Source organism: Dermacentor albipictus, chromosome 1 (assembly GCF_038994185.2).
Source record: "Dermacentor albipictus isolate Rhodes 1998 colony chromosome 1, USDA_Dalb.pri_finalv2, whole genome shotgun sequence".
Taxonomy (NCBI): domain Eukaryota; kingdom Metazoa; phylum Arthropoda; class Arachnida; order Ixodida; family Ixodidae; genus Dermacentor; species Dermacentor albipictus.
The window spans coordinates 484,203,709-484,225,414 of record NC_091821.1 but is presented as its reverse complement, the minus strand read 5'-3'; the positions used below and the strand labels follow the sequence as shown (position 1 = coordinate 484,225,414).

The following is a 21,706-nucleotide window of genomic DNA, read 5'->3' as shown; positions in this document are numbered from 1 at the left end:
GTAGCGTGTTAGCCGTCGTCTGCTACGGCAGGCCCACCACCAGCGGCGCCACCATCGAGGCCGCGCAGAGCGGAGGAGGAGGGAAGTGAATGGCGCTACTTTGTGAGATTAAGGGGCTTTAGGGGGCGCTAGAGCACACGAGCTCTGGCTTATCTATTTGGCTTAATGTGAACACATTTTCTCGGTCTAATTGCTGATTCTCTGTTTTTATGAGATGTTAGTTATTTGTTTATGAATCTGTATTTATGTATAAAATGATGTATTCGCTTATTGTGTAGTATTTGTGTCGGTTCTTTTTGTTGGTTTCCGCGTTACACAGCTTTGACCAACGTTACTAGACTAGCTTCAGTTGTAAAACTCTCCGCCCGCGCGCTTACAGCCGGTGTCGCCACTTCTGTGACAGCCGCCAGATGGCAGCGCCGTTTCATCGGGCTCCACTGCAGACGCCTCGCCGCAGCCTTCAGCCCATGCGGACGGGCAGTTTGCGCGTGTTTCGCGCTCGCTGGCGTTCTCCCTTGTCCGAATTAGTGATACCATGAGAAAGCGGTATCCACCTACAGCAATAATATTTATCGGGCCAGTTTGTTCATACTGCAATAAGGGTAAACTGCACGAAAGAAACGCATAGAGCGAAGCGCGGAAGCTGTGTTTTTTCCTGCCGTCTTAACGTTTCGCGCAGTTTAGGCTCAGAAGCCTGAACATTTGGCCAAAGTGTGTGATTAGGATGATCTTCATCCCCACCGAGGCTTCTCGCCACGCCAAAGAAGCGCAACAAAAAGAAAGATGAGGTCAGTCTTTGAACACACAAGCCACACACACACACGCAAAAATATCATCTGCTCTTCCACTCCGTGAAGATGGTTAACCAGCGAAGCTGAAACGTGCGGCCCGTGTTTATCACTGGGTTAATCTAGAGGATTCATTAAAGTATTTCTGAATTATGCGGTAACACACACAATCGGCTGCGACAGAGAGAACGACGTCACTGACGATATGCCCGTAGTCCGCCGTTGTCGCTTGCGTTCGATGTCTCGAGTTTGCTCGGAGGCGTGATTAGCTGCTTTCGCCCGATTTGCGATTATTCAAAATTAGGTTTCTTCAGAAATTAAATCTATCCGTTACGTAAGACAATGAGGGGCTCATACTGCCTTAAGCAATGGCCCCTCCCACCGTAAACGCGGCCTCCCCATTACGATGACAGAAGTGAAATTCTACGCTGGAATGATGAACGGCAACGCAGCCAGCTGTGGAAGACGACGATGAGCGTAGGAGCAGTGGCACGAGCGCGTGTGCCGGTCGGCACAGGGAATAGCCGAATTCATGGCCGTGGTGCTAGCATTACGCAAATTAGGACCATCAATTACGTCAGCCGTGATAGTTACTGATTCTTTATCATTGTGCTCATCCCTTACTGCTTCTAGTGATTCTCGCGTGATGAGGACATTTCAATCATTTGTACCTGGTTACTTGAGAAGCGTGCGTTTGATTTGGGTGCCCGGCCATAAAGGACTAATCATTAATGAAATTGTAGACTCTCTACCCAAGGCATCGATAAGTGGCCCGATTCTTCCTTGCTGCCCTTTGACTGCTTATGTAACTGCAGCTAGATTTCGCAGGAGTATCATTATACAGTCAGTATCAGGATCCGAAATTACTAACTCTGTGGAGTACGGACATCTCCTGCACCCTTGGAACAGAGATTTTTGCCGAACACGGAAAATTGAAGTGTCCATCAAGAAGCTGCGCTGCCGTATACCTGCATTGAACTTCTGCCTCCACAGGTCTGGTCTGGTCCCCTCACCGCTATGCTCATTCTGTGGCGAAGTGGAGACAATCGACCATTTCTTGTTGTCTTGCAGACGTTTTTCTATTATAAGAAAACGACTACTCGAAATCCCGCTTCGCTCTATTGGTCTGACTTTATCAGTGCCTGTGATCCTATCTTTTGGAGCCTCCATTGTTGGGTTCAGCAACAGAAATGTTTGCTTGGCGATCCAAAATTACCTCATTGAAACTAATCGATTTCCATGTTAGATTGATCGTTCTCCCTCCCAACCATAGCTTTCTTTTATTTCTTATCTTTTATTAATTATTATTATTATTATTATTATTATTATTATTATTGTTATCTTATACCCGGTTTTCATCTGATTATTTCGTTTTTTCTCCAAACACAAAACGTTTACTTTTAAACTCACACGCCCAAATTGTTAACTCCCTTGTTATCATTATTATTTTAGGCACCTAATTAAACCGTCCGATTCTTGGCCAATCCCCCACTGTGGGTATGTGCCACGGCCACTCAGGACAACAACAACAACAACAGAATCGCTCTGTTCCACGCCGAGCGAAGCGTCGCATTGCTGGCGGCACAGAAAAAGCAGCGCGCCGAACTGTCGACATCGTTCCGATAGCCGCCTATGCAGCCAGGTGCGCAGCACGTCGGCATCGTCTGCTTATATTCTCAACAAACTCGGCGAAAGCTACAGTTTCGCGGATTACATGCTTGCTGAAATTCGCCTTCAACAACGAACCACACAATACGCTGCACCGCGCGCTTAGTCCGGCCCGCCCGCGTAGCCGGCTAGTGAGGAAGTGAAGCCGGGCACGACTGCAGCGCCACGAAGGCGCGGGCGGGTGGCGGTTCCGCGCAACGGCGCCGAGTTTTAAAACTGAAGCTAGTCTAGTAACGTTGGCTTTGACATTGTAACTATTCGATTTATCCGCTCTGTCTGCATTTTGACGCTGCTGCGGAAAACATAACATCTTGTATAGGGGTCAGGACTCTTGTCTTAAGGTGTCATGAGCACCTTTAGTCCTCTACTGTATGGTGTTTCTGAGTGGTTTGTGAGGCCGTTAGTCGAGCACGGGCAAGCTGGCGTGCATGGTCGGCGAGGGCGATGGCGTCGCGCGCATAATCGCTTGTTGAGATCGCGGCAGGAGGAAGTGCTGTGTCAAGGGGCAAGGTCGGTTCGCGATGGCACAGTAGGAAAAAGGGAGAAAATCCGGCGGTGTCGTGTCGGGAAGAATTGTACGCAAATGTGACGAAAGGAAGGGCAATGTCCCAGTTGTGGTGGTCCTTGGAAACGTACTTGGAGAGCATATCGGTAAGAGTACGGTTTAACCGCTCTGTCAGGCCCTTGATTTCAGGATGGTATTAGGTAGTCAGCTTGTGTTGAATGGAGCAGGAATGCACAATGTCAGCGATAACTTTCGAGAGGAAGTTACGACCACGGTCAGTAAGCTTCTGTCGCAGGGCGCCATGAAGCAAGGTAATGTCACGCAAGAGAAAGTCCTCGACGTCAGTGGCGTAACTGGTAGGGAGAGCACGCGTGATAGCGTATCGGATGGTGCAATCAATTGCGACGGCTACTCATTTGTTCCCAGAGGATGACGTGGGAAACGGACCCAGGAAGAAAAGCCAACACGAAAGAACGGTTCCACAGGGACTGTAATCAGCAGGAGGTGACCGACAAGTAGCACTTGAGGTGTTTTCCGACGCTGGCAGGGATCACAGGCAGCAACATACCGTCGGACGGAGTGAGCGAGACCAGCCAATAGAAGCGGCGCCGGACGCGGTCGTATGTGCGGGTTACCCCAAGATGTCCTGCAGTGGGTGCGTCATGCATCTCAAAAAGCAGTCTGTCGTAGATGTTTTGGCACGACAAGAAGAAGATTAGGGCCGTCAGGGAGAAAGTTCCTTCGATACAGAATGCCGCCATGGAGGACATATCGGCAAACGGATGCGTCGGTAGGTGTAGAGCGCAGACGCTCGATGAGTGCGAGCAGCGATAGGTCTCGGTACTGCTCATCGGCGATGTTAGCGAAGGCAGACACAGAGAAAATGCCGTTGGCGCTACTACTGTCGGCGTCGTCAGGCTCGTCTACAGGTAGCGAGACAAGCAGTCAGCGTCCTTGTGTAGTCGGCCAGATTTATAGGTGACAGTATACGAATATTCTTGGAGGTGTAAGGCCCAGCGATCAAGTCTTCCTGTAGGACCTTTCAGTGAGCACAACCAGCAAAGCGCGTGATGGTCTGTGACAACGGAAAAGGGTCGCCCAGACAAGTATGGGCGACATAATCTGCCCATCCATATTTTTACAACATGTTACTGACCATCTCCAACCACATTGTACATGATTTTTTTCTGATATGTGTTGTTTGTATTTACATACGTGTATGTTGGTCTACATATATAGGCTTTGATATATGTAAATACATGTGTGAATATACTTGAATATGTATACTATGTATGTGTATATATATGCGTGCTTGAACTTGAACGTTACTTGAACTAGTCTTATTTCGAATCTTGTACCCACCCCTTATGTAATACCCCTGAAATCGGGGGTCTTTAAGGAAAATAAACTGAACTGAACTGAACTGAACTTCGCAACTGCCCAAACTAGGGCTAGATAATCACGCTCAGTGACGGAATAGTTGCGCTCCGCGGGCCAGAGGATCCTGCTGGCGTAAGCGACAGCACGGTCGTGGCCGCGCTGGTGTTGTGCCAGTACTGCGCCGATTCCGTGACCGCTGGCATCAGTACGGACTTCGGTATGCGCAGAAGGATCGAAATGAGCCAGAACGCGAGGCGTTGTGAGAAGGTCGATTAGAAGCAAGAATGCAGAAGCCTCGTTATCGCCCCAATGGAAAGGGGCGTCTTTTTTCAAAAGCTCGGTTAGTGGTCGTGCTATGGCGGCGAAAATTTTGACGAAACGGCGGAACTACGAGCAAAGGCCGATGAAGCTGCGCACATCCTTGAAACACTTTGGAACAGGGAAATGCGTAACAGCATGGATGTTGCCTGGGTCCGTTTGCACTCCGTTCGCGTCAACGAGATGTCCAAGGACGGTAATCTGGCGAGGGCCGAATTGGCACTTCGATGCGTTGAGTTACAGACCGGCTCGACGAAAAACGTTCAGGACTGCTGAGAGGCCCTCGAGGCGCGTAGCGAACGTTGGGGAGAATACTATAATGTCGTCCAAGTAGCACAGGCACGTGGACCATTTGAAACCCTGAAGAAGGGAGTCCATCATGCGTTCAAAAGTGGCAGGGGCGTTACATAGACCAAATGGCATAACTTTGAATTGATAAAAACCGTCGGGTGTTACAAAAGCAGCCTTCTCACGGTCGAGACCATCCACGGCAATCAGCCAGTAGCCGGAGCGAAGGTCAATAGAGGAGAAATAGCGAGCACCGCGGAGGCACTCAAGGGCGTCATCAATCCGAGGTAGGGGATGCACGTCCTTTTTGGCAACTTTGTTAAGGTGCCGATAATCCACGCAAAAGCGCGAAGATTCATCCTTCTTTTTGACCAGTACAACAAGTGACGCCCATGGTCTGTATGACAGTTCTACAATGTTCTTGGCCAACGCAGGCGAACTTCTGCACTCGATACGTGCGGCGATGAATAGGAGGGGCATCGCCGCTAATAATGCGATGTTTAACAGCTGTAGTTCGGGCCAAAGCACGATCGTTAAAGTAAATATTATCATGGCAGGAAACCAGAACGCAGTATAGCTCACGAGCGTGCTTGGACGGCAAATCGGGCGCAATCATTTTCTGTAAGTCGGCGATGGTACAACTTGCGGACTGCGACGGTAGAGCGGGATCGGATGAATTGGCGCCTACTGCAATAGATGCTACTGAGTGATCCTCGAATGAGCAAAGCTGGGCCAGAGGCATCCCGCGTGGCAGCACTTGCGTCGTCAAGCCAAAATTGACCACTGGTGGACAGACGCAATTCGCCGTAATAGATAAAATGGTATGAGGTACCGTGATCCCGTGTGTAAGGAGGACGTCTTGCATAGGAGCCGCGATATAGTGACCGTTGGGGACTGGTGGGGTTGACACTAAGTCAACGTAAGTCAGTGCCGAAGGTGGCAAGCGAACGAAGTCGACGGAACTGAGGCGATTGGGATGTGGTTCAACGGGACCCAGAACAGGCAAGTCAAGGCGGAGAGTACTGGCGGAACAATCGATGAGAGCAGAATGTGCGGAGAGGAAGTCTAAGCCGAGGATAATTTCGTGGGGACAGTGGCCGATGGCTGTGAATAGCACTTTAGTGGAACGATCGGCGAAGGAGACGCGGGTGGTACACATACCAATTACGGGGGCTGTTCCGCCATCGGCGAGACGGACAACAGGCGTCGTGGCGGGCGTGATAATTTTCTTGAGCCGGTTACGAAGATCAGCGCTCATTACTGACAAATGTACCCCAGTGTCTATAAGCGCAGACACAGAAACACTGTCGACTTGCACTTCATGAAGGCTCAAATGAGTGGGCAACATCAGTAGAGGATTTGGCGGCGTAGGGAGCAATGCAGCGTCACCTCGAGGCGCTGCATAGTCTAGTTTTCCGGCTGAGAGCGGCGTCCGAAGGGAGTCGGCGAATAGGAGCGACGGGGCTGGGAAGAGCGAGATTGTCGTCGTTGGAGCGAAGGCGAACGAGAATAGGGGCGGTTCGGTGCAGGAGAATCAGTGGCGACATTATTGGAGCTTGTGGCATAGGGGCGATAAGGGCCACCTGCGGGGCGAGAGTAGGCAGTATAAGTACACCGGTTCTGGGAACTCAGGTCACTGCGACAGTGCTGAGAAGTGTGCCCGATTCGATGGCAGTGAAAACAAATGGGCTTGTCGTCAGCAGTGCGCCATTCAGATGGGTTGCCGAAACGTGGTGGGTAAGAAGATGCGGGACGGGACGGATTCGAAGAAGCCGGGCGGATATCAGGGCGATGGGCCGAGCACATGGTGTGAAGACCCATGTTTTCGATCCCCTGGCGGACAACTGCCTGGATCAGGGAAACCGTGACTGCAGATGCGTTGGTGGGACTGGAGTTGAAGGCAGCCGGATAGGCGGCCCCGATCTCATGCCGCATGATCCTGGTAACATTGGCAGTGTTGCTGGGACGAGGAGCGTCGGCACAGGAAGATCTCGCTGGGGTGTTGGGCAGACGGGCAAGCGGCTGGTCAATACGTCGGATTTTAGCGAGTTCCAGGCGGCGGCACTCTTTTATAACTGCATCCACCGTCGCCACGCTGTTGCAAACGAGCAAGTTGAAGGCGTCATCGGCAATGCCTTTGAGGATGTGGAAAACCTTGTCTGACTAGTCATGTATGCGTCAACTTTGCGGCACAGAGCCAAGACGTGCTGAATGTACGTGAAATAGGGCTCTGTTGACGTCTGCACATGGCCGGAAAGCGCCTTCTGCGCGGCATGTTGGCGACCGTAGGGGTTGCCGAACAAGTCTCGAAGCTTTTGCTTAAGTGAATCCCAACTGGTGAGCTCATCTTCATGCGTCCGAAATCAAACTCGAGGTGTGCCGCCGAGGTAAAAGACTGCGTTGGCTAGCATGATAGTAGGGTCCCACCGGTTATTGCGGCTGACGTGTTCGTACAGGCTCATCTAGTCATCGACGTCTTCCCCATCTTTGCCCGAGAATACGCCAGGATCACGGGGAGCGGGGAGAGGGATTTAGGTCGTCGAAGTGGCAGCAGGTGTCGGAGCCGGTGGTGTCGAGTTGCCTTCGCCGGGAGCCGTGATGGAAGGCTGGACGTACCGTCCACTGCGAAGCTCCGTGACGAGGTACAGGGAACGTCCACCTCCACCAGATATGTTACGTAGGAAGACGCCAACGAAAAGCTATATAGAAGTATATTTACAAGGCAATACGCCGCACTTGGCCAAGCGGCAACAGCCCGCGCTAGCCACTAATCGTGGTCATCGTCTTCACCCTGCTCGCCTCTTTGTCATTCCAAATACTGTTCCGTAGCAATATATATATATATATATATATATATATATATATATATATATATATATATATATATATATATAGTGTTCCCAAAATGACCACATGCACCATTTTGAATGGTTCTCTCTGGATATGTTTGTTGGCTTGCTTCGTTATTGTGTTCGCACTGCCATACCAGAGAAGAGCAATCAGATAAAGGGAAGGTAATAACGGGCTACTCACTCCGACAGTATTTACGATCACTGCATGTAAACCTATGTGTAGAAGTAGTTCCAATGTACGGTGTATCTTCAGCTGTTGACTATCTTTGAGAAATTGAAACTATGAATATTTCACAAGAGAGCACGTTGTTGGGCGAGTCGGTCGTACATACTTAAAGAAGGGAATTGCGCTAAAAAAGACACGGACGAGTAAGGAACATGGACGGGCGCAAACTCGCGACTGATTTTATTCAGAAGGAACACAAATATATATACCTAGATTCTTATTGCCTAATCATTGCCTAAGCGCACATGCCAAGAACGTTTTTTCTTTCTTATACAAATTTATACTGGAATCGCTTACACAATCATCACCTGACTTATCAATGTAAAAAGCTTCTGCGAGTTCACGTGCTACCTGGTTACGACTGCGCCTTAAGATTTTGGTTCTAGCCAGCAAAGGCTGGCATGCTTTATCAGGCGTAGCCAAAGGGCATGCGCCGCAATGTAAGGGCAAATTTGACCCTTTTTCGTTAACCATAGAGAGCTTGTGTTCCCTTAGTCGTTCATTTATACAACGGCCCGTCTGGCCAATGTAAACTTTTCCACATGTCAGGGGAATTTCATACACAACCCCGACCGAACACCTGACAAACTGGGTGGCGTGACGTTTGGTGCAGTCTCGCACGCATTCCTCGCCGGAGACAATCCGGGGGCACAAAGAGGCCAACTTGCGCGGGGCAGAAAATACCACCGGCACACCGTAGCGATTGGCTACATTCTTCAGGTTGTGGGAGACCCTATGAATATAGGGGAGAACCGCCGGTCTGGTCTTCGGTTGACCGCCACCATCTTGCGGTGTTCTAGGTTTCAAGCTTTGCAGAAGCTTCTCTGCCACAGCAGCCACGACGGAAACGGGAAAACCAGCCTTCTGCAACCTGCCAATCTGATTGTTGAGGCTGTCATTTACCAGGTGAACACATGATTTCTGCAGGGCTTCCTTCAGACACAGCATAACAATGGCGCGTTTTACCGTCTTAGAATGAGCGGACTCAAAAGGCAACAGGTCTTTCCGGGCTCGTGGTGAGTACATCCAACACGTGTGATCTGGTGTTAAAGTGATGTTAATATCTAAAAACTGCAATCTATCTTGTTCAGGTAATTCGTGGGTGAAGGTTAGACCCCTCCCGTGTCGTTTAAAGACAGATAAGGTCTCTTGCACGGTAACCGTGTGTGTCAAACCGGGTTGCTTCTTAAACATCACCAAATAATCGTCCACGTATCTAAAAACATTAAGAACCATCTTGTCGTCCAAATAACACACCAGATCACGATCAATGCTGGCCAGGAAAATGTTAGCCCATTCTCCCCTATATTCATAGGGTCTCCCACAACCTGAAGAATGTAGCCAATCGCTACGGTGTGCCGGTGGTATTTTCTGCCCCGCGCAAGTTGGCCTCTTTGTGCCCCCGGATTGTCTCCGGCGAGGAATGCGTGCGAGACTGCACCAAACGTCACGCCACCCAGTTTGTCAGGTGTTCGGTCGGGGTTGTGTATGAAATTCCCCTGACATGTGGAAAAGTTTACATTGGCCAGACGGGCCGTTGTATAAATGAACGACTAAGGGAACACAAGCTCTCTATGGTTAACGAAAAAGGGTCAAATTTGCCCTTACATTGCGGCGCATGCCCTTTGGCTACGCCTGATAAAGCATGCCAGCCTTTGCTGGCTAGAACCAAAATCTTAAGGCGCAGTCGTAACCAGGTAGCACGTGAACTCGCAGAAGCTTTTTACATTGATAAGTCAGGTGATGATTGTGTAAGCGATTCCAGTATAAATTTGTATAAGAAAGAAAAAACGTTCTTGGCATGTGCGCTTAGGCAATGATTAGGCAATAAGAATCTAGGTATATATATTTGTGTTCCTTCTGAATAAAATCAGTCGCGAGTTTGCGCCCGTCCATGTTCCTTACTCGTCCGTGTCTTTTTTAGCGCAATTCCCTTCTTTAAATATTTCACAAGTATTACAATAAAAACTGAAGCAACTTAGTACTGGACACTTGTACTTCACACCTTTACTTACAAAATTATGCTTTAGTTCAAAGGCATGACAACCTGCCGTGCATTTTGACCTTCTTGAGTGATTTCCGTTCGGTGAAGTTTCCAGGTATAGGCAAATTAGGTGCGTAAATTCTCGAGAGAAGAACGCTAGAAGCTCTCAGCGCGATGCATCACAATTCAAAGGCAAGGCAACCTACCAAGCACCTGTACCTTGTCGAGTGATTTTCGTTCGGGGAAGTTTCCAGGTAAAGGCTAATTAGCTGCGTAAATTCTCGAAACAAGAAAGCTAGAAGCTCTCAGCACGATCCATCACATGCTTTTTGGAAGTTTTCCTGCAACGTTGATTACAAATCCAGAGCTGTATGAATCGTTTTTTGCATACTTCATTCGTTAGTTCACGTAATATTTCTGAGACAAATCACCAGGCTTTTAAAACGTATTCCTGTAGAAAGCTACGCTTATCTGCGAGAATTTTTCCCAAATAGTGCCGTTAATTAGGGTGAACGAGTTTAAACTTTTAAACCTCTTTGTTTGTTATACACATTTAATTCATTGTGCGTCTACTAGTGGCCCGTTTATACGATGCGTGCATAACCTCTTCAGCATGCACTGTATAAGCTTCAGCCCGTCCAGATGATGTGTCGAGAACTTAAGATCTTGGTGACACACTTGCACGTTATTCGTCGGCATTGACATCACTGCTATGATGTCACTGTTATGATTTCCTCGTCATGATATCTTAGCAGTAAAATTATGCAATCTTCTGGTTATTTTCTTGTAAGCCACGCTGCCACTTTTTGTCATTTAAGTTCATCTGTCGGGTTCATTGCCACCTCTGCAGGTGATGGGAGAATGGATACGCAAATATGGCAAGATCTTTGGTTTCTACCTGGCTGAAAAGCCCTACATGGTTATCACGGACGTCGACGTGATCAAAGAAATATTCATCAAGGACAGCCGCATATTCCAAGATAGACCATTGTATGCCCTTGACGTGGAACCCATGACAAGCTCCGTCTTTTTTGTAACAGGTAGGTCCACGGTCAATCCCTGTGCGATTAACAACCTTTGCGTAGCACTATGGCGCAGACATGACGAAAGCTAAAAAGTTTTTTATGTGTTCTGTCAGGAACCCGATCACCGTGCGTTTGCAGTTCATTCATGCTGCCGCGCCATCACGCACTGTCTTTAAAGCAATGAACCAAATTACGCCAGCAGTTAATTTGATTGCACAGTCATGTAGGCTGCCTTATAGTGTATAATGTAAAAGTAAGCACCGTACATAAACTGATAGGCATGGTTGCCGTAGTTAGCTATTTTAGCACGTGCAAAGTGTGACCACAGTTTTCCAAGGGCGTAATGATGCTGGTATTTCTCGGCGCGTTTCCTTTGTTGTATTTCTGCTTGGTATTGCGCTCGAGCACAATACCAAGGAGCATTGTATCTCAATACAGTGTGCCTCATTTCAGTGGATTATAGGGGGAAAACCCTTGAAAATTGGGTTCTTGTGGTAGAGTTTCTTTGTGTTGTCGTCCATGCTCGTCCATACAAAAGCGAATCCTCTTGGTCAGAGCAAAAACTACAGGATAAATGGAAAAAGGACTACTAAACGTCGAAGTTATGTTTAGACTCTCGTGATAAAGCTTGTGGATTTACGTGATGATAATCATTAAGCATATCCGTATTGCGAAACGCAATAAGGAACGCGTGAAGGGAAACAGGCAGAAGCCACAAATGTTTTCGTTCGTAGGAAATGTTTATTATTCACCGGCGTGCTTTTACGAAAAAGTCTAGCGTAGAAAATGGCCTTTAGATGTGGGCCCTGACCCATGATAAAAATTACTTTGACCAATGCCATACACATCTCATGAACCAAAAGCTTGCGGCGTTCCGCCTGTAGTCTGCAACAAAAAGGGCTTTTCTGCGCTGTATTTGGTATGTCCTGAATGCGGTATTTCTGCTGAAACAAACAGCAAAGTGCACAAAAAGGAGTAACATGGAAGGAGTCGATTCCAAGGTAATATAAAATAACCCTTTCGTTCTCATAAAAAGAACAAACAATTTATGTTGGTGTCTTTCTTTGGTATGGTATGAAGAACTTTATTTGGTCCTGAAGGTCAACCATAGGTTGACCTTCAGGACATCTCGTTGACATCTCGTCAGGCCGAGCCCTTCAGCCACATCGTCTCGAATTTATTATTGAGGGGCTGCCCAGGTACGCTCTCATGACCCATACCTTAGTATTTTGCTGACATATATAGATGGCCAGGCAAATATAATGTTGCGTGTGCACAGCCACTGTTGGCTCCCAACGAGTTATATAATGGAAGCAATACGGAAATTATCAGAGGAGAGTAACTCAGGTGTTGGAACAAGCAGAAGCTAGCGTTGCCCGTGTGAGGAGCCCTCGTAACCGAGCGCCAGTGCACTGAGCCCGTGCACTTCATCGTTGGCGTCTTCTGAGACGACACATCAGATTATGGTTAGTAAAAGTGACAAAATTCAAGAACTTACTGTAAAGGCAGAACCACTTAGTATGGCCCACGGAGCAAGAAATATAGGAGTGGAAACTCCGCTGTTTGCGGCGACCAGAAAAGGTCACAAGCCCGCGGATATATTTTCATGCTGGCGGCACCTGGCGGCATGGGAAGAAATTACCGCTGTTTCGGTTGCCAGGGCAACCGGTCGAGTGTTGCTCCCGTTCGGCCGCGCGCGCCTGACTTCTACTGAGGGCACTCTCGCGCGCTTCTTTGCCGCTTGTAGCCCGAAGAGCAACTGCTGCTACGCTTCAGCCATTTGAGCACAGTAAAAAATAAAACGCGTTTTCCATGACAGCTATAAGATGATACGTAGCTTCTGGTTGTAGCCAGGGCTAACTTGCTCCGTGGCGGGCGGTTTTCGGCTTTTTGCGCTTGCGTAACTGATGGCTATCTCCTTCCTAATCGCTCAAAGGGCGACCGCTTCTTTCTCGCTCTAGTGCTCACAGGGGTGCGCTTAGGAAGGATGCCGCCGTGCATGTGTTTCCGTTCCTTTTCTTTTTTATAAGACTCGCGAAAACTAGTTGCCCTAGCTGCTTGGCGATAAGAGGAAGATTAGCGGAGGTTTGCCACACGTGTTGCTTTTTTTGATGGGCACAAAACAAAACAGTTTTCTTGAGTGCGCGCACCTACGCAGTTCGGTTACGGCGTGCCCGCTGAAGCTAACACCCGTGTCGTCTGCTTGTCGCCTGCTTTGAGCGGGTGCCGCCGGAGTGAGCACCGGGCGCTGCTTTTTTTTTTTCCCCGCTGCTGCTTCTACGATGCGCCGCATGGTGCCGCCACTGCATAGGGTAGCGTCGGCGCATGCAACAATTGTGACTTTATCTGGTCGCCCGCGCTCGCTCGCGCTGACGGTAGTTTCACCTCCTATATGTCTTACTCCGTGGTATGGCCCAATAAATTCAGCTCGCCTGTGTGCGCCTATCATTTCAATATTCCGTTTAGCGTGTTTTGTCACACGGTTGCTGTGTCCCGCTGAATACAGGGTGGTCTCGGTGACCAAACGTCACCCTTACATAACGAGAATTCGATCGAATCTGAAGATGCAATTTAACATTCGTGAGGCACGCTTTGCTTTAGAAAATGCAGCATCTTTGTCGTGCGATGTGTTCTAGATGCCATGTCCGTAACTAAAGAAGAAGTTTTGGCTCTGTGTTGTGCCACTTGTAAGATATTGTCTCGCTTTTGGAATGGCTCTTATAGTAACAGTCCATGACAGCACACTGAACAGTAATTATACCCAGGCTTGTTCACGTTACTGAGAAAAGGTAACCGATTGCGATTACAACTACTTCTTTCAAAAATATAATTGCTTGAAGTAATAAGTTACTGTCCCGAGAAAGTAATCGAACAAATATTAAAATGTAATCGATTACATTAACCTTACTTTCCTCCTTATTTTTATTAACATTGCACAATTACAATAAATAGAACGAGCTGGCCTATCGTTTTTCAATACATCCTCTGGTCCCGGCTCGAGTCCCGGACTAGGACAAATTTTTCTTCATCTCCGAGGCTTTTCTTTCGAGGAACCTGTATATGTTTCCCTGTAGCAATTGCTACGATTGGGTGGATGTCTCATTATATCTTTATTAATGGTCTAGAAGTGATCTCCCTATATCAACGCCGGAAGTGCTCATTGCAGTCGGCACATCTGGCGGACCTACCTCTGGCGAGTATGGCTCGTTGTCCTGTTAAACTTGTACGACTAAATGTAAGGAACACCAGAAAACGTTCACGTTCCTTGCACATGTAGCCGAAAGTTTAAGGCAATGTAATATGAAGCCGCATATTACTCAGCCCTAAAACTACTGCTCATGCGTTACAATAGCTCCAAAATAGGTGCATATAAGACGCGTATATATCACACAGATAGAAACATGTGAGTTTCTGTCAAGAACTTCTGTCTATATCAGAGAACGCAAAGAATGCAATGCGCGAAGAAGAAGAATTGAGAAGCAGCTTTTACCGCTTGTGGAGACCGCTTAAAAGCGATTGAAGCCGACATGAATTCATCATAAGGGAAGCCTGAAAAATAGGACTTCGAAGGAAGGTGCGCAAATGTGCAAGTCTGCCAAGTTTAGGTGATCGAAGCGTACCTGCAGGACGCTGATTGTGTGAAGACGGTAACCTAGGCACATGTTCTTATTTCTATGGACACTGTAGCTTTAGCCAAATCTATGGAGTCAAACCTGTGGTGCTGTTTATAGCTTACTTTCTGAAAAAAATGTGACTGGTTGCATGCAACTGGCTACTGAAAAAAGTAGTTAAATATTAACAAAGTTAAACCGTTAAAACAAACAAAGTAACCGTTAAATTACCAAATTACGGAAAAGCATAACTGATTTCAAGTAATTAATTAGACGTAATTTGTTGCGTACAAGTCGCATTGTAACGTGCTCGTCCTTTGTCAAAAATTTTAAAATGCACAAAATAGAGGATATACACCGCTAACATGGCCGACATGGCATCGGGGCTCATAGTTCACAGTTCTTGGAAATGACGCATCAATTTTACGTACCGATGCGCCACTGACGACAGCTACCAGAATATTCTTTCAAAACGAATTGCACCTTTTCGATCTGCAAATCCTTAAGAAATTCTGGTACAACATCAAAGCACCTCATTTCGTTAATATGCTCAACATTATCGAATGCGTATAATGCAGCAAAGACCACGGGTCACCTAAGGTAATCGCCAGGTAGGATCAGAAAGGCGCATCGTGTGCCAGTCGCCAACATTCTCATTCAAGGAATTAGTCCATTAGAAGGATCACGAATAGATGGCTTGCATACAGTGAGGCAGCCCTTCTATCTCTGAAGTACGCAACTGCTTCCCGCTCATTAGAGATGGTCGTGCACAATCGTGCTCGACTACAAGTTCGCGCCCAGACACCCTAATAAAAGTGGCAATAAGCTATTGCGCAGTATTGAAACTAGTCTTTTGGCATCCATTCTTCTACAGGTTCCGAGTGGAGGAAGGTGCGCTTTATCATGAACCAGGGTTTCACAGCCACAAAAGTGAAACTCTACTCCGGCATCGTGAACAAGTGCGCAGACGTGTTCGTCGACCTGCTCGGAGAACTCTGTTCCAAATCAAAAGTCGCTGAGATGTACGGGCTCGCTCAGAGTTTGGCACTTGACATCATCACGAAGGCAGCGTTAGCGTGGGAGGTAAGAACGGATGACGCATTTACATACCGATTCTCAAGGAGGCTGTCTCAAGCTACTTATAGCCTTCTGATGAACGAAAAGAAGGGGAACCGAGTGGCTCGAATATCGTTGGCCACAAACACATGAAGGCAGAAAATAATGAAATGAATGAAAGCACAGACATTATTGAACGTGGTTTCTATTTGTACTTTAGTGGTGGAGCTTAAGACACGTAGAGGAGTGAGTCGTTTTCGAAATGCAAGGAAAGTTTTCGAGAATCTTGTTCTTTGGAGCGCGGTTTACTGTCATGAAGAAAACAAATATGTCTCAGATTTAATTAGCATTCTTGGCCCCTTATCTGAAAATGCACTGAATAATGTAACGTAGCGTTGAAGTCCGGGCTTCCGGTTTTTGTTTCAGATTATTTTTTCGTTTTCGTCTGGTATTTAGTGTCTTTTATTACAATTTTGCATTTATCTTTTTACTGTGTTTCCGCTGTAGCCTTTACGCCTTTGAGTTTTATTATTTTTTCCCCACCTTTCCCTCTATATATGCTCGCGTGGCACGTGACAGTGATAAAAAGAAATAAATGTCCGCACCCGAAATTGCATTTCAGCCACCGGCACCTGCGGACGCCCACCATAATGAACAGCTATAGCATTAAAGAAAAATGCGTCGTCCTTTTTCTTGCGAAAGCGAGCTTTAAAGGACACATGATATTTTCGACCCTTCACTGTGTGTGTTGAATAATATTCCTACACCTTAAACTTTACTAAGTATACTAGAGCAACCCACAGTGCGCTTTAAATAGCTTAACACAATAGCTTTTCTACGGCCAGTTTCAGTTTTACATCCCATGAGGAAACTGTCTTGATGTCGTGTTGCAGAAGGCGATCACGTGGGAGCAGGCCATCACGACGATTTGACTCTCGCTTCCGCTCTTTAGGTCGCTGCTACGCTGCCATGATACAGCAGTGAGTGACTGCCGCAATGTTGTGTTGTCCTCTTTCACGTAAAAACCTTGTGTATCATGACGTCAGGGCACTATACCATCTTCGCAGAAGAAAGCGAAACTGGCTGTAGAAAAGCCTTTGCCTTAAACTATTTAGGGCGCAATAAGAGAATGTCGTATTTCTTTTCGTGTGTGCTTAGAAGTCTACGGCCTTCATGAAACTATAAAAAAATAAGGAGTCGAAGATATCATGTCGGTACTCCTTAAAGGTACACTGAAGACAAGCACTTAATGAATTCAGGCTGCTAATGTATTTCTCAATATTCTATATATGTTAATTACTTAGTAATAGGCTGGTTCTGGCAGGAGACAATGTCAGTTAAATTGTTTGAATTTCGCGCCTAAACATCAGTGCCAACACGTCACAGCGATGTCACGAATATCAAATATTTTTCTCAGATTTTATGCGTTTGCTACAGTAAAAGTGCTTGAAACTTGCGAAGTGTAGCCCTTGCATCTTGTAGAATGCGAGTTAAATCATCTTTGGCCATGAAAAGTTAACTATGCAACAGCAGAAACCGTCAAACCTGGTGACGTCATGGCTGTTCGATGCGGTAAATCCGAGGTGTTGTCGACACCCATGCTTCGTTCTCGCTTCAGTTCTTGCTTACCGAACCTCTTTTCACACAAATACCAGGCATGCCAGACATGTCTAGTATCACGCATGCGTAACCTACCATTGGTACTGCAACAAAATTTTGGACAACGTCAATACCCATTTTCAAGTAGCGAAGAAATACAGCACCCTCCGCGCTAAACTTTCCGTTTGAAATACCAGTGCATGAGTCAAGGAAAACGAGCAAAATAAGACGCTTTGAATAGCAAACCTCAAAAAAAAAAACAGAGGCTGGTGAGCCATTACCGCTTCCGAAAGTGACGCAGAATCCAGACCATTGACTACCAGCACGGATCCTCGGCATGACCTCCAAGATTAGGCGGCGTTGCGGTGTGCTGAAAATATTCCAGGTGACCAGGGTTGCCAGATTGGGCTATAATAGCCAAATTGCGCTACGTTTTATCCTGGTCGGCGTTGAAAATTCCGAGTTGGCTACATGGCTATATTTGGGCTATTTTTGTCTTGAGGATTTCCGAGTCCCGAGGACCACGTCAGCAATGACGAAATTCGAGAACGCTGGTTCATGAACACCGAAAGCACATTGCTGCTTGAAAGATATGGAGACAGTCTCGAAGGTTGAGCTTTTAGGCAATGCTGGTGCTTAGAGGATGACGTTAAGAGGAAGCTTTATCTCGAGTGCTCCTATATAAATACATGTAAAAGGAGAATTCGTTTTCTCGGCAACCACTGCACCCAATATGACGAGGTTTATTGCATTTAAAAGGAAAACTTAAAATTTAGTGACAGTTTGTTTGGAATTGTTCAGCTAGGTCGTGAATTTTTATTAAAAATTGGCAAAAATCGAAAATTTTCAAAAAACGGGACAATCAACTCTACAACTCTGTAACTCAACAACAAAAAAGGACAATACAATTCTGTAAATTACATGTAATAGTACATCTAAAGCGGAGAAATTTGATATGTTACACATGAATATAAAAATTTAGTAATATGGAAATACAGCGTTTGCAGAACCCTTGTAACCAACGTAACAAATTCACGTAAGATGTAAAATGACATATCGAATTTGTGCGCTTTGAATGATCTAATGGATGCCGTTTACTGAACCACGACGTCTGTTCTTGATGCAGAGCTATGAATTTGTAAACTTCGTGCTTCTATTTATTTCAAGCGGTCGAATATTTGCAAATCTTTTAAACAAAATTCAGGCCCTAAATCAAAATTCCGCTTCCAACGGTCATTAGAACTTAACTTTCTCTCTTAAATTCAACAAATTTCATTAAAATCGGTCCAGGGGTTAACTCAGAAAAAAGGTTTTTGCGTTTTACGTGTATTTGAATAGGCCGCGTCGGAGTTGGGCCCGAGCTAAAGCTTCCTCTCAAGTCATGGCTGCTACGTTCATAGGTTATTCAAGCATTAAGCTCTCTTCTTATTTGTTTTGGTTTCGGTGCATCTGCTGCCGGTTCACGCGTGGTTCAGCAAGAAAACCTTGGGGCTGACAGCTGTTGATTACGTGTTCCGTGCCAGCTGTCATATAGCAAACTATTGTGGACTTGCGGAATAGCTGAAGTATGCGCACACATGCAGCGGCGCGTCATTCTCGCCCATGGTCTGTTCAATGTTTATCAAGGGTTTCTCAAAGCCTACTGCCTAGTTTCCCTGCAAATCACTGCATCACTTATTTACCCATTAACTTCACGAAAAAACATTCGCAAGGGACCTTAAATGAGAAATGTCCCCCCTACTGTCTGAGCTTGCTTTGTCCCTACTTGTGCTATCTCCTTCGAACGCAGTTGTCGAACGCAGCTGTCGAACGCGTGTCCAGCCAGGTTTCGTGGACAAAGAATGATTTGAGAAACCGCATGTCTAATGAGACACTGCAAGATCTCTTTCACGTTAAGTTTGATCTGGCAGAGAGTGGGAACTGCTGCAAAGATTTTGAGCCAGATGAACAGTTTCTGTTGCGTTTCAACTCTGCAGTTCTATATGTTACAAGGGGCAGCGGAAGTTAATTCAAGTGGGGCTACATTATACATTTTATCCATTTGCGTAAACTCCCCGTGCGAGAACTATGAACTGGAACTCTACGCAATGTCTTTTTTTCATTCTTTGTTTTAGTCAAGCAGCCTCGTATTATGGGAAAGCTTCGATTGTTTCACAGTACTTCTTGAGCGTTGCATATTGTTACAATGATGAGTTCTGCAAATCTATGTAAAATTATGTTCGTCCGCAGTAGCAATGGCAAGGCAGTGGTTCACCAAAGGTCGATGAGTGGGTCCCTTGCCAACGTCAGGATGATAGCTCGGCGGTTTTGATTTTTTTTGACAATTTTTTCGCTTTGAACAATGTGCATACGAGTAATTGCAATTATGGCATACTTTTCATATGTACGCAGTTTATGATCATTGTAATTCCTCTTTGATCATCTTACTAGTCATTGCATTGCATTTCCTCACGCGTATTTTCCAGCTGTGCTGAGAAAAAGAAACTCGGTTTGATGTACATAATAGGTGTTTGCGGTACTGTTATTACGTCCATATTTTATTATTTTTGCACATATTGCAGTGATGGTTAGGTAAAGAGTTCTTGCCAATTTGTAAAGGCATATATACTGTTCTACTGACTTCATATTGTGGTGCATAGTGCTTGAATTTCTTAGAGAAAGGGCTTTACGTTGTACTTCATCACAGCAATACGCAGCCCATAAAATCAATTTTGTGTGTTCCCTAGGAGAATTATACTTCATTCTTTTTCAAGCTGCATTGAAAGTAACGTAAACAGTCCCCCTCAGAAATTTGGCAACACAAGCATTTGTGCCTGCATTCACAGAAACTTACGTCCACGTTTTCATAATGTGTGAATCTTGCCAGCGAATCCATGTTTAAATATTGCACAGTTCAACTCATTTCGATACTAAAACCACTTGGAATATTGCCGGTGTCGTAATTCAAGTGGCAATCAAAACTATAAAGTTTGATTCACCTCTTCTGTTAAGGGTCAGCAGGAAGTGCTGTTTGTGTTCCCACTCAAAGGTGAATTGTGGTCGGAACTGCCGCTTCCTCGCACTAGGAAAATGCCAGAAGGTTTCAAATTTTCTCCGGAGTCCCGTGTGCCTCCAAGCGGCAACATTTGCTGCTTAAAAGGGAAAAATACTAAAATGAGACAGATAGCAAGAGAGAGAGAGAGAGCGGTAGAGAAATGACATGTTCATTTTATGAATCAAGCTTACGAAAGGCATCCCTATTCCAAAATGACTTGAGCTTGGGCCGCCTATTGGGCACTACATCGTGACCAGCCCAAGCTGATCCTTGAGGTTAGAGCTGACAATAGTTTCCCCTACTTTTATAGAAAAATACCGTGGGTCAAGCGAGGCATGAACCAAAGTTAGCTCACAACGTGGCTCAGTAAATGCCAAAACGTCATTGGAATCGGAAAAGGAATCGTTTGGCTCATTGTAGCAATAAGTAGTGTCCAAAACGTCTCAGTGGCAGCTTTCACTGGAATTCCTAACGCAGAACTTGAGGCCAGTGTTGCGCTGGCTGCATGCGCCGTAAGTAATTTTGGTGCTGGAAACGCATGGTGAGATTTGGGCACCATCTATAGGAGAGCTGCAGAACATCAATTGTTATGGCTATGTCTATGGCTACTTTTTGCTCCCAAAATATCTGAGTCTGGCTATTTTTGCACTACATATTGAGATCATTTGGCTGTTTGTTGTTGGGACCATATGGCTACCCTGCAGTTGACGTGCTGGGATTTGCGCCATATCCGTTAACCAGTTGGTACACACGTGCGTACGTGCTATCTAAATCATTTTAATAAAGAAATTAGACAATTACAAATTCCGTAGCTTTGCCAATATCACTTAAACAGTATGCACTACTCATTTACAAACAATTCCGCAAAAGTGAAATATCGTCCCAGTCAGCCTTTAAGAGAGGCTCACCCCACCATAAGAGTTGCGATTTGACGTACATGCTAGAAATTTTTCAACGCTGCGGAGGCACCATCGTTTACGACAAATGCTCATGTTAGTATTGCTCTTCGTAGCTAGATTTGTGTTATCACGGACGCTGAGCAATCGCGATAACGCATAAAACCATTTTTATTTGTAACACGTTTTCCGTTCCTACCTTATTGTGCTCATTTTTGAGGGAAGTATACGGAAAGCATGGCAGTGTATAATACGTAGTTGCTAAAACACAAACAAAAAAAGAACCACCTGTCCAGTTCTCCACTTTGGTGATCAAAATATCGCAGCTCAAAACACGAGCTGCAACATACAGGGTGTTTTTATTTAGCTCCCAAAATCTTGAAAAATTGCCTGCGGCAGATAGCACAATTCAAATTCTTGATTTGAAATATTTGATCAGGCGGCCATTATTGCTGCATGAAATGAAAATACTTAAC

General features: G+C 46.0%; 1 protein-coding gene across 4 annotated transcripts in view; it reads left to right on the top strand.

Annotated features, from left to right (window-relative positions):
* The window catches only part of LOC135907886 (cytochrome P450 3A6-like), a 64,293-nt gene that overhangs the window by 40,860 nt on the left and 1,727 nt on the right, over positions 1-21,706 (top strand). For 3 of the 4 annotated variants that reach the window (XM_070532539.1, XM_065439638.1, XM_065439639.1), the window contains 2 exons: positions 10,860-11,049; positions 15,520-15,728. In XM_070532539.1, coding sequence (XP_070388640.1) covers positions 10,860-11,049; positions 15,520-15,728 — 399 coding nt within the window. Of the gene's footprint in view, positions 1-9,010; positions 9,042-10,859; positions 11,050-15,519; positions 15,729-21,706 lie in introns of those variants that run through there. The other variant, XM_070532540.1, reaches the window with a different exon arrangement.